Here is a 12,351-nt window from a genome sequence, read left to right as displayed (position 1 = left end):
CCACCGCACTTGGCCACTTATTTTTTTGAAACACAAATTGGTTCATGCTAAGCACCTTCCAACACACCTCATCATCTACAGGAGCAGTATAGCATGGCGACTAAGAACACAGATACTGGAGTTGGAAAAAGCTGGGTGCAAATTCTAGATTTTACCACTTAGTGTGTGGCCATGAGACACTACTTATCCTCTCTAAGCCTCAGAGTTTTCATGTATAAAATGGGGATAATTATTTCTACCCCACAATGTTTTAAGAGAATTATAAAATGATGTAACACATTTGTTCCAATAGCCAGACAAATTAAATACCTAATAACAATCATTTTAAGATAAAGTCCCAAGTCAAGCATGGTGGCTCATGCCTGTAATCCCAACACCGGGAGGCTGAGGTGGGAGGACTGCTTGAGCCCAGGAGTTCAAGACCAGCCTGGGCAACACAGCAAGACTTTGACTCTACAAAAATAAAAATAAAAGTAAAAATTGTCCGAGTGTGGTGGTACACGCCTGCAGACCCAGCTACTCGGGAAGCAGAGGCGGGAGGGTAGCTTGAGCCCAGGAGTTTGAGGCTGCAGTGAACCAAAATCGCACCACTGCACTCCAACCTGGGTGATGGAGTGAGATTCTGTCTTTTTTCTTTTTTTAAAGATAAAGTCCAAATTACTTACCATGGCCCTTTATGATCTGGTCCCTGCCTACCTGTTCAGTTTCATTTCCCATCAATCCTTCTTCACATTCTACACTGTCACACTGATTCATACCTTTTTGCTTTTGCATATACAATTTCCTCTGCCTAAAAAGCCTAATCTCCAGTGCTTTGTCCAGTAAGTGAACTCTTTAAGACACTGACCTCAGTTTTGTCCTATGAACCTCTAGGGCTTTGTATTACATCTATTTTCCTGTCTACTTCCCACCCTAAATAGTGTTTCTTGAAAGCAGAGATAAATGGAGAAAACACAAAAAACTAAGGACATGGGAATTCACCTCAGATGTCGAATCAGATCAATGTTGAACAAATTTATAGTTATTCTGAACTAAATGTAACTCATGGCTCATGGTTTATTCACGTTTTATTCTTTCATTATTTTTTAAAAATGCAGAGGTCGGGAGGCTGAGGCAGGAGAATGGGGTGAACCGGGGAGGCGGAGCTTGCAGTGAGCAGAGGTCGCGCCACTGCACTCCAGCCTGGGCGACAGTGCGAGGCTCCGTCTCAAAAAAAAAAAAAAAAAAAGGCAGAGGTAGCATCAATGTGATGAGGGTTTAACGTTAGCAGGTTAGGAATCTAGCATTTAGACTTTGTTTTTGGTGTGTGGAGTAGCTGTCGAGGAACAGGTATTCAAAGCAGGTCTTGAAAAATGCTTCAGTCCAAGGCAGAAAAGGTCTGACAGAGAAACAGGACCTCTTTCTGGTATGCAAGTTGGGCTATGTGAATCTTTAGTCAAAACTTCAATGTAGCAGAATTGAATTTATTAGTTTTTATTTTAAAGGCACGTTGTTCCCTAGAGGGAAATTTTGACAACTCAAATTCAAATAAACGAATTTGTTAAGGGAGAGACGTCTATAGAAGATTCCACCACAGGAACTACCAAATGAGCAATCAGAAAAGCCAAAATACTAAGTATCTGGAAGTAGTCTCTGTTATAAAGGGATTGATGACTAAATACTTTAAAAGAAACATTTGCGAATACTATGGCTATGAGGGCTCTAAGACTAGAAAAAGTGTGGCCTGCACAGTTAACAGACATAAAATACTACAAAACACGACGCAGGCAAATTTCCTTCTACTAAGAGGTGATTACAAACAAGTATTTTACTTGTGTCAATAAACCAAGTCATATTTCTTTCTGAAATCCAAGATGCCAGGTTTATCACATACCAAGTACACGCTTGAAGAAAAAAAAAAATTATTGCCCCCTAACAATTATTAGAAAAACATCTTTCAGAAGGGGGTGGGGAATCTAATCTTAATTTCTTAAAAATTCCGTCAAAAGGGCAGAAATCTGGACTTCATTAGCAACGCTCAAGTTTTGGACACTGCTGTGATGCCTGAGAAGCAAGTTCAAGCAAGGTCGACCTCGTTTTGCTCTCCCCGGAGGAGTCAAGGAAAGTGACAGATGTCTTAAGGGAATCGACCCCGGGGGAGCTGCCAGGGGATGCTGTCAGTCTACAAAACCGGAGAGGCTCAGAAAAGGGATCAGCGCTGGGATAGAGGATGGTAGCAGCGGCGAGGAGCGGCTGTACGAGGATGTCAGAGACGGGCGCGGCGGCGAGGCTGTCACAGGGCGGCCTCCCCCCACCCAGCCTCGGGCCCCAGTCACTCACATGCGGGGCTCGCGCCCCCTCGGGTTCCTCCCGCCTCGCGGACAGCTGCCGCCGGGCAAGGAGGATGGACTTCCTGTTTCCCGGAGCACGACCCGGAAGCAACCCCCCACTCCATGGGCGAGGCCTTGTCCCCTACAGTAGTTTCACCTCTGGTCCAGCGCTTCCGCCCAAAACGGAACACTCACCGTCGTGGCGAGCGCGGGAGCTCTCGCGATATCTGAAGAGTGCAGGTTCTTGCTCCCCCTGGCGTCCCTCTCCCGCTCCAGCTCTTTTCGCCCTAGTCCTAAATCCTTGTCTCCCTTATTTACCTGGACTGACACACAGACTTCATAGCTGAACTGATCCACTGAACGAGCATTTATTGAGTCCCGTACTATGTGCCAGGCAGTGTGTTAGGCATTAAGGGATGGTAGTGGAAGGGACACAAATGAAGAGCAGCCCCTTCCTTCCGGAAGCTCTTACTCTTGAGAAAGACAAACAAATCCCTCCAATTTACAACTCAGCCCACTCATTACTGAGAGCTTCCTCTGTTGATAAAAACTTCAGCCAAATTAAGTTTAAAGGAGTTTAATTGAGCAATGAAAGATTCGCGAATCAGGCAACCCCCAGAATCGCAGCAGATTCACAGACTACCAGGGTGCCTCATGGTCAGAACAAATTTATAGACAAAAAAAGGCAAAGGGAGGTACAGGAATCGGAAGTAGGGTACAGAAACAGGTTGGTTACAGCTCAGTGTTTGCCTTCTTTGAACGCAGTTTGAACATTCAGCAGGCTGTGAGTGGTTGAAGTAAGGCCACTGGGATTGGCCACCACTCAGTTATTATTACAGGTGTATGCTATTAGGTTTTCAATTTTGTTTGACTATTAAGCTACATTACAGTTCATCCACAAGGACTGAAATATAGAAGGACAGAGTCCTTCTCAGGCCATATTTAGTTTGCCTTAACAATTCCCCTGTTTTGGTCATTTTCTCAATTTTGAGAGATTGACCAAAACCTTAGTCATTGATGTTATCACTGTCATAAGTGTACCTATATGGTTTTGAAACTCACTAGGAAACAGTAGAACAGTGGGTTTTGCAGGGAGCGAATAAGGACTGAGTAGAGGGTACCTCCTTATGCTGGAACATCCTGTTTACAGGAGAAAAACAAAACCTGGTTTGTTTCAGCATTCATGTGTTTTTTTTAAAGCCTTAGTTTGATTATGTCACATTTAGCATGAGTGACTCCATTTTAGTTTGGTTTGGTTTGTTGGGGACTAGTGCATGAGCTGAGTCCAAAATAATGGCCTCCCATAATTTTGTTCAAAAAAAACTTTCGTGGCCGGGGGCGGTGGCTCAAGCCTGTAATCCTAGCACTTTGGGAGGCTGAGACGGGCAGATCACGAGGTCAGGAGATTGAGACCATCCTGGCTAAAACGGTGAAACCCCGTCTCTACTAAAAAATACAAAAAACTAGCCAGGCGAGGTGGCGGGTGCCTGTAGTCCCAGCTACTCGGGAGGCTGAGGCAGGAGAATGGCGTGAACCCGGGAGGCGGAGCTTGCAGTGAGCTGAGATCCGGCCACTGCACTCCAGCCTGGGCGACAGAGCGAGGTTCCGTCTCAAACAAAAAAAAAAAAAAAAAAAATTCCCACTTTCAGCCAGGTTCTTACTTAGGTGATAGTGTGACCAGAACTTAGGGCCTTAGCACCACTCTCAGTTACCACCATTCTGGGTTTCCGGTCTCAGCATGTCATTCATAGGTTACTGTGCCCTCATGGTCACACATTCTTTCAGTTTTCATTATTCCAGTTGAAGAGAGACTATTTGACATTCTACAGATGGCTGCATGGAAGCATTTAAAACCCATTTAAAACCTTTGAGAGAATACAATGCACCAGGGAGACTATTATTATGATTATCGGGCGGATAATAGCAAGAGTTTGGAGTATGATCCTTACACAGGGTCCCCATAAGCCAAACCACCTAAAATTAAATAGATAAAAGAATGACCTAGATGAAGAGTCTACTTCCTTGACTAAGTGGTCTTTTCACTAACCCCCTACAACTGAATATTTATTTTTATTGTATTTACTTTTTGAGAGGGAGTCTTGCTCTGTCACCAAGGCTGGAATGCAGCAGTGCAATCTCAGCTCACTGCAACCTCCGCCTCCTGGGTTCAAGTGATTCTTCCACCTCAGCCTCTTGAGTAGCTGAGATTACAGGCACCCGCCACCACGCCAGGCTAATTTTTGTATTTTTAGTAGAGACAGGGTTTTGCCATGTTGGCCAGACTGGTCTTGAACTCCTGACCTCAGGGGATCCACCCACCTCTGCCTCCCAAAGTGCTGAGGTTACGGGCATGAGCCATCGTGCCTGGCCAGAATTGTTTATAATTTACATTTGCTTTTTTCTCCATAGGCCACAAGTGTCAGCAGCTGCACAGGTACTTCTCTGTTTAGCCAATTCTATTATTTAGTATAACTTTCACAGGAGAATTTAAAATCTGTTGTAGAACGATAGCCTTTAAAGTAGAATTTGCTGTAGAGCCTATTATGAGGGAGACATTTCAAATTATTGCCTCTTTTATTCTAAACCATGGGAAAAGGACCTAACAAATGATGTCTTTCTAGAAGAATGAAGGCCTCTTGTCAATGTTCTCTTTAATTCATGATGTGGGTTAAGAGGAGTTTTGACTGATTATGAGGCAATATATGTACCACTAAAGTTTGTTACCTACATTGGGCCTTCATCTTTTATCTATTGAAGTATAAGGTTATTCATGTTTAAGGCTGGTTGCAAAATCCTTCACAAATAAAAGTATACCCTATAAGTGCATATAATAGACCCCCTTTTAATTTCTATTGTTTATAGAGGCATAAACAAGGAAAAAATATTCAAAGATAAGAGTCTTGTGATAGTAGAAGTTTTGATCTATGATCTTGGAAAAGCTCTTCACATCAAGGATGCCATCTTCTGGGGATAAACTTTTCTGGTTAGTTTTACTTTAAGGGTTCCAATGGGTGTACAGTTCCAGGAGTGTGGAGGGACCCTTCTCAGTTGTGAGATTATGAACCCAAGGTTTAAAGCTCCAAAGTTTTGCTGTAGTGTGGATGGCAAGGACAGTCTTTCTCTTTCTCTGGTGTTCTCAGACGATCCAATCTGCAGGTTCTAGATTGTGAAGGGATTGTCCTCAGTGAATCATAAAAAGTTTTCTTTGCCTAGTGAAAATACACTATAATCTACATCAGCCCTGTTGCATGGGAAAGCTTTTATACAACCAGAAAACATGCATTGAAAATGACAATTGAATGAAATCCCTTTATAAATGTTTAAATGGCCCATCAGGTAGCCAAATGCATCTGAAGCTTTGATTGTCTTTCCAGGAATATGGAACCAAACACTGGATTTAAACTATTTCTGCAATGTATAAGTCACCACATCAATATATTAAATTTGGATTATTTTATCTTTTCCAGAACCTTTAATAACAAAAGCTTTAAGGACTCAAGAAGGACAAGGTGGCTGTCCTGGTTCTTCATGAGTCCATGCTTAACACTGGACTTATGTTCTCTTGAATACCAGTTGTTTCTCCAATTTAGGTGTATAGCACTGATAAGTAATGGGTTATCATAGGTAATTTGACTTAGACCATGGAGTTCATTCAAATTGTATATTTAAACAATTTTAGTATTGGCTAATTTAGCACGATAATCTAGAGCTTGATTTTGAAAGGTTTGTTAAATACCCAAGGTTTAAAACACTGGATATTACAAAATAGAATCTTAGGTTACCGGCCAGGCATGGTGGCTCACGCCTGTAATCCCAGCGCTTTGGGAGGCCGAGGCGGGCGGATCACGAGGTCAGGAGATCGAGACCATCCTAGCTAACACGGTGAAACCCCGTCTCTCCTAAAAATACAAAAAAATTAGCAGGGCATGATGGCGGGCGCCTGTAGTCCCAGCTACTCAGGAGGCTGAGGCAGGAGACTGGTGTGAACCCGGGAGGCAGAGCTTGCAGTGAGCCAAGATTGCGCCACTGCACTCCAGCCTAGGCAACAGAGCGAGACTCCGTCTCAAAAAAAAAAAAAAAAAAAGAATCTTAGGTTACCATAAGTCATTCATTTAGCCAAAATGATAACCTAAAAAATTGTAAAGGATAAAACAGTATTTTGATAGGAAGGAGACTTAGCTTTCCAAACAAGATCCAATGAGGATAGCATGAGGCCAACTGACTGTCTCTTTTCTTTCCTTCCCCCACCTTTTTTTTTTGTAGTTTACTTAAAAGGTAAACAAAAACCTTTCATTATCTTTTAATATTAAATAAAAATCCTTTCTAAAAGAGAAAACCAAATTTTATGTTTCCATTAGTGTATTTTTAATGTTAAAGCTAGTTTTTAATAACATTTTATAAATCTATTCAGTTTTAATTAGTTTGACCATAAGGTAAGATTTTTATAAACCTTTTATAATCCTTTACTATTTTTTTTCTCAGAGCAGAACAATCTTCTAAGAAAACTCTCTTGTGCTTTTATTCCAATGTCCAATTTATGGAAAAAAAACTGAGTAATGCCATTTTAACTTTAGCCAATATGTTCACACATAGAACCCTTATAATTAATTGTTTTTTTTTTTTTTTTTTTTTTTTGAGATGGAGTTTTGCTCTTGTTGCCCAAGCTGGAGTGCAATGGTGTGATCTTGGCTCGTTGCAACCTCCGCCTCCTGGGTTCAAGTGATTCTCCTGCCTCAGCCTCCCCAGTAGCTGGGATTACAGGTGTGCAACACCACACCTGGCTAATTTTTTGTATTTTTAGTAGAAACGGCATTTCACCATGTTAGCCAGGCTGGTCTCGAACTCCTGACCTCAGGTGATCCACCCACCTCGGCCTCCAAAGTGCTGGGATCACAGGCATGAGCCACCGTGCCCAGCCTCTATAATTAATTTTTTTTTTTTTTTTTTTTTGAGACAGAGTCTCGCTCTGTCGCCCAGGCTGGAGTGCAGTGGCCAGATCTCAGCTCACTGCAAGCTCTGCCTCCCGGGTTTACGCCATTCTCCTGCCTCAGCCTCCCGAGTAGCTGGGACTACGTTAGCTGGGACTACAGGTGCCCGCCACCTCGCCCGGCTAGTTTTTTGTATTTTTTAGTAGAGACTGGGTTTCACTGTGTTAGCCAGGATGGTCTTGATCCCCTGACCTTGTGATCCGCCCGTCTCGGCCTCCCAAAGTGCTGGGATTACAGGCTTGAGCCACCGTGCCCGGCCTATAATTAATTTTTATAAACCTTCCACAATTGTTCAAACCTTTAGCTTTATTTAATTTAAAACAATCCTTTAACCCTCCAACCTAGGCAAAAATTTACATTCCTATATTTTCTTATAATCTCTTACAAAAAACACATTTCATTCTCCTTATATACCTTGCATGTAAACCTATTTTTTCAGTAGTCTCAATTACATATTACAATGTTAACTCTTAGCAACTTTTACTTTTGGCGAAAACCTTGGTAAGTAAGGGATTTTAATTATGTACTCGGTGTGGAGCCCAGGACCCAGACAGAAATGCAGAAAAAGGTCCGACTCTTTCCAGCATCTAACTCCAGGTGTCCCAGGTCTTACCTAGCTGTGAAGCAGGCAGGCTATACAGTTAAGAGTCATGGTGACATTTTATGAAGCATTTAGGAGGCCTAATCACCTTTAAATTGTACAACATTTCCGGCATAAATTCCTTTTCATAAATTCTTTCACAAGTTACACAGGCTATGTATGATATGTTTAGACTTTCTGACTTGCCCTAAACATCCCTCTTTTTAAACAACTAGTCATTTTACTTTAGGACAAGAATTTACCATACAACATCCTTTCTTAAATAAAACCTGTTTTCTTTATACTCTTTGTATAGCTAGGGGGCATGGCTAATTCCATATATCCCCAGGCCTTATTTAGAATTTAACGTCTCCAAAATAAGTCGAACAATTTTCAAAAATCAAAGCAGTATATGACCTTAAAGCATATAGCAAAGCTAATATCTGACCTGCATAATTCAGACAAAATGTCTTTATTTTATCAATAATATTTAAAGCTGTTTTTATTTCCCAAAGATTACTAAAGTTACATGAACTAAAAGGCATTACAGTTTTTATTTTGCTTTCAAAATATTTAAGTGCTTCTTTTTGCTTAAGCCAATTAATTAGAGCTCTTTTATATAAGCATTACACACAACACATATGTAATTAGACAGACAGAAGAAGATTACTATAGTAGTTGTAAGATTTTTCATTTGCCAGTTTTTAAGTTTCTTAATTGGTTAGTGGCTTGGAAGAACAGGGCCAGGAAAAGAGTTTCTGGTGCCTCCTGTTTTTCCCATGGATTCCAGGCCATTAGAGCCTGAATATCCACTTTTAGTTAACCTGACTTTTAACCATAGCACTCTTTAATAAAGTCCTTTTAAAATTTCTTATTACTGATTTTACTCAGGCCAAATGGCTGATATTTCTGGCTTTTGAACTTTACCAAAGGTAACCTCCTAGGTGCTCAAGGAAGGAAAATTTAAGATAGTCTGTGGAGGAGAAAAGACTAGACAAGGTTATACAGATATTAAACCAGAAAGAACTTACTTCCTAAGCAGGGAATGAAACTGGAACTGCCAGCGTGAAAGGCCAGTGAGCCACAGCACAGAGCAGTCTCTACTGCCCTTCCCAGAAGGAGTCTAGAGTAGTTAATTTTGAGCTTGCAGAGGCTTTAATTTTTAGAGCTAACTATGATTAATCGTAAAATTCCTGTTCCCTGGAAAGTGGAGAGCAAGAGAAAGTACTGCCATGTGGTTACAAGGTCAAGCTCCCAAGGACATAAAACAAGATGAAGACCCCATCCAGTTTTTTTGTTTGTTTGTTTCAGGGACCTGCTGGAAAGTTTGTTATTGACCAGAGAGCTTATGGGGTCCTAAGCCCATGTTTTATCCTAAGGTACCCCTTGACCCATAAAAACAAATTCATAGCACAAATACATCCGTTTAAGACTAGCCTCAGAATTTTATTCACGTTAATCAAAACCTTACAGAAGAGATAGGTAAATAAACAGTGACTTTTACCATTCATTCAACCATTTGCACAGAGAGACAGAAGCCAAAAATCTGGTAAGAAATTCTTATCCTTTTGCCAGCATGCCAGGCTTCTGGGTTCCCTTTCCCTCAGTGGCCCCAGTGACCCAACTTGCCACACCATCGCACTGGGGGCCAAGCTGCATCATAAAGGAAAAAAAATTTTTTTTTCTGACCAGAGCAAAATACATGTGATAAAACATAGACATCAGCCACTCTGCTTAGCACCCAATATCAAACCGGCAAGGTTTATATTTGCCTTCAGATGGGCCCCATCATCTTTAATCCAGTCTCTGACTAGGGGTTTCAACACGTGGTCTCTGGGCAAGCTGGTTGCCCTGAGTAATAGAAAAGATAAAAAAGGGAAAGGAAAGAGAGATCCGAGAGGAAGCTTACCTGTGATCCCCAGGTGCTGTGAGAGATCAGTGGACACAAGTGGGCCCTGCAGGTACCTTGCATGTTCACTCAGTGCTCCTGGCGGTCGCTGGAAGCTCCACTTTGGATCCCACTCCTGACACCATCTGATAAAAGAAAAATTTCGGCCAAATTAAGTTTAAAGGAGTTTAATTGAGCAAGGAATGATTCACAAATCGGGCAACTCCCAGAATCACAGCAGATTCACAGAGACTCCAGGGGTGACTCATGATCAGAACAAATTTACAGACAAAAAGGTAAAATAAGGTACAGCAATCGGAAGTGAGGTACAGAAACAGCGAGATTGGTTAAAGCTCAGTGTTTGCCTTATTTGAACGCAGTGTGAACACTCAGCAGTCTATCAGTTATTGAAGTATGGCTGCTGGGATTGGCCCACATTCAGCTATTGTTACAGGTATATACTATTAAGTTAGGTTTTCAAATTTGCCTGACTATAAAGCTAGCTTACAGTTCATCCACAAGGACTCAAATATAGAAGGACAGAGCCCTTCTCAGGCCATATTTAGTTTTCTTTAACAGTGTGACAGACTGTACTAAGCACTTTCAATTCATGGAGCCACTTCAACTCTATGGCATAAATAGCCCCATAACATCCTCATACAAACAAAACTAAAGTTTATGGAGAGGTTAACTTGCTCAAGATTTTACAGATAAGGAGTGGAAGGATTAGCATTTGAACCCAGACTCCTTATTCTGCCCTGTGTGTAGTGCCAAAGCTCTTAACTGCTTTCTACAAGAAACCTGCAAACAAAATACTACCGGGTTCAGACTAATGCTATAGCTACAAAGGTAGTGTGACAGTGATGTAAATGTATGAAACCAATGAAACAGAATAGAGACCAAAACCAGAAAACATATGGACACTTGATTTATGACAAAGAGGTGAAACAGAGGAGTGAGGAAAGGATAATGCTTTCAATCAATGGTGATGGGTCAATTGTATATCCATATAGAAAAAAATGAAACTTGATTCCTACCTCATACCATACACCAGAATAAGTTCTAGATGCATTGCAGATCTGTATGATAAAAACAAGGCCGGGCGCCGTGGCTCATGCCTGTAATCCCAGCACTTTGGGAGGCCGAGACGGATGGATCACGAGGTCAGGAGATCGAGACCATCCTGGCTAACACGGTGAAACCCCGTCTCTACTAAATATACAAAAATTAGCCAGTCGCAGTGGCGGGCGCCTGTAGTTGCAGCTACACAGGAGGCTGAGGCAGGAGAATGGCTTAAACCTGGGAGGTGGAGCTTGCAGTCAGTGGAGATCACGCTCCAGCCTGGGCGACAGAGTGAGACTCTGTCTCAAAACAAAACAAAACAAAAAAAAACAGAATTATAAAGCTACAATATTGAGATGTGCAATAATGTCTGTCCAACACTGAGATGTTCTGCAAGAGAGAAAATGCATATGTTGGACAACATTAAAATTAGAAACTTTCCAGTGTTATATTCTGTCCAGGATATATAAGGAACTTTACAAATAAGAAAACACAGCCAAATAGAAAAATAGGTAGAAGATTTGAATATAAAAAGATATCACAAAAAGGATATCTAAATGGCACACATATGGAAAAATAATTCAACTTCATTAGTCATTAGTTGTTAGTGAAATTACTACTGAGGTATTGTTATAGAGGCTTCAGGATTCCTTAATGAAAAAGACTGGCAATACTAAGAGTTGGCTCAGAAGCAGAGCAACAGCAATTCTCACAGGCTGCTGGTGCATACATAAATTGCTACAGCCACTGGCTGGGCATGGTGGCTCATGACTGTAATCCCAGCACTTTGGGAGGCCGAGGCGGGCAGATCACAAGGTCAAGAGATCGAGACCATCCTGGCCAACATGGTGAAACCCTGTCTCTAGTAAAAATACAAAAATTAGCTGGATGTGGTGGTGTGTGCCTATAGTCCCAGCTACTTGGGAGGCTGAGGCAGGAGAATCGCTTCAACCCGGGAGGTGGAGGTTGCAGTGAGCCGAGATCGTGCCACTGCACTCCAGCTTGGTGACAGAGTGAGACTGTGTCTCAAAAAAAAAAAAAAAAAAAAATTGCTACAGTCACTTTGGAACAGTCTAGTGTTAACTACTAAATTATACATGTTACCTATGACCCAGCAATTCTGCTTCTAGGTATATACTCCCAAAAATTCATGCACAAGTGCACTAAGATACATACACAAATATCCATCACAGCACCATTATACATTGTGGTACGTTTGTACAACAGAATACTACACAGCAAGGAAAAATGAAAAATGGCCAATACATACAACATGAATACATCTCACAAACATATTGTTAAGGAAGCCAGGCACAAAAAAAAATATGTACTTTATAACTCTATTTATATAAAATTCAAAAACAGGGAAAACCAATCTATGATATTAGAAGGCAGAGGTGGTTTACCCTTTGGGAGGAAGGAATGGGTAATGATTGGTAGGGGGGCTTCTGTGGAATTGGAGACATTTTATTTCTTGATTTGATTTGACCCCTCATGGCTTCTGGCTAACTCCAATTTATTTTC

General features: G+C 41.5%; 1 protein-coding gene across 9 annotated transcripts in view; it reads right to left on the bottom strand.

The window, feature by feature from the left end:
* Window positions 1–12,351, bottom strand: part of CUNH6orf89 (chromosome unknown C6orf89 homolog) — a 49,839-nt gene that overhangs the window by 32,503 nt on the left and 4,985 nt on the right. For 4 of the 9 annotated variants that reach the window (XM_033217005.1, XM_033217004.1, XM_033217001.1 and 1 more), the window contains exons 2-3: window positions 9,787–9,911; window positions 5,304–5,468 (exon numbers count right to left, since the gene is read on the bottom strand). Coding sequence is in view for 1 of the 9 variants with exons in the window: in XM_033216999.1 (XP_033072890.1) it covers window positions 2,320–2,321 (2 nt within the window). In the remaining 8 variants the exon portion in view is untranslated. Of the gene's footprint in view, window positions 1–2,319; window positions 2,506–5,303; window positions 5,469–9,786; window positions 9,912–10,802; window positions 10,840–12,351 lie in introns of those variants that run through there. The other 5 variants (XM_033217002.1, XM_033217000.1, XM_033217006.1 and 2 more) reach the window with 4 other exon arrangements.

The sequence above is a fragment of the Trachypithecus francoisi genome, unplaced genomic scaffold, assembly GCF_009764315.1.
Source record: "Trachypithecus francoisi isolate TF-2019V2 unplaced genomic scaffold, Tfra_2.0 Lachesis_group10, whole genome shotgun sequence".
Taxonomy (NCBI): domain Eukaryota; kingdom Metazoa; phylum Chordata; class Mammalia; order Primates; family Cercopithecidae; genus Trachypithecus; species Trachypithecus francoisi.
This window is presented reverse-complemented; position numbering and strand designations above follow the sequence as displayed.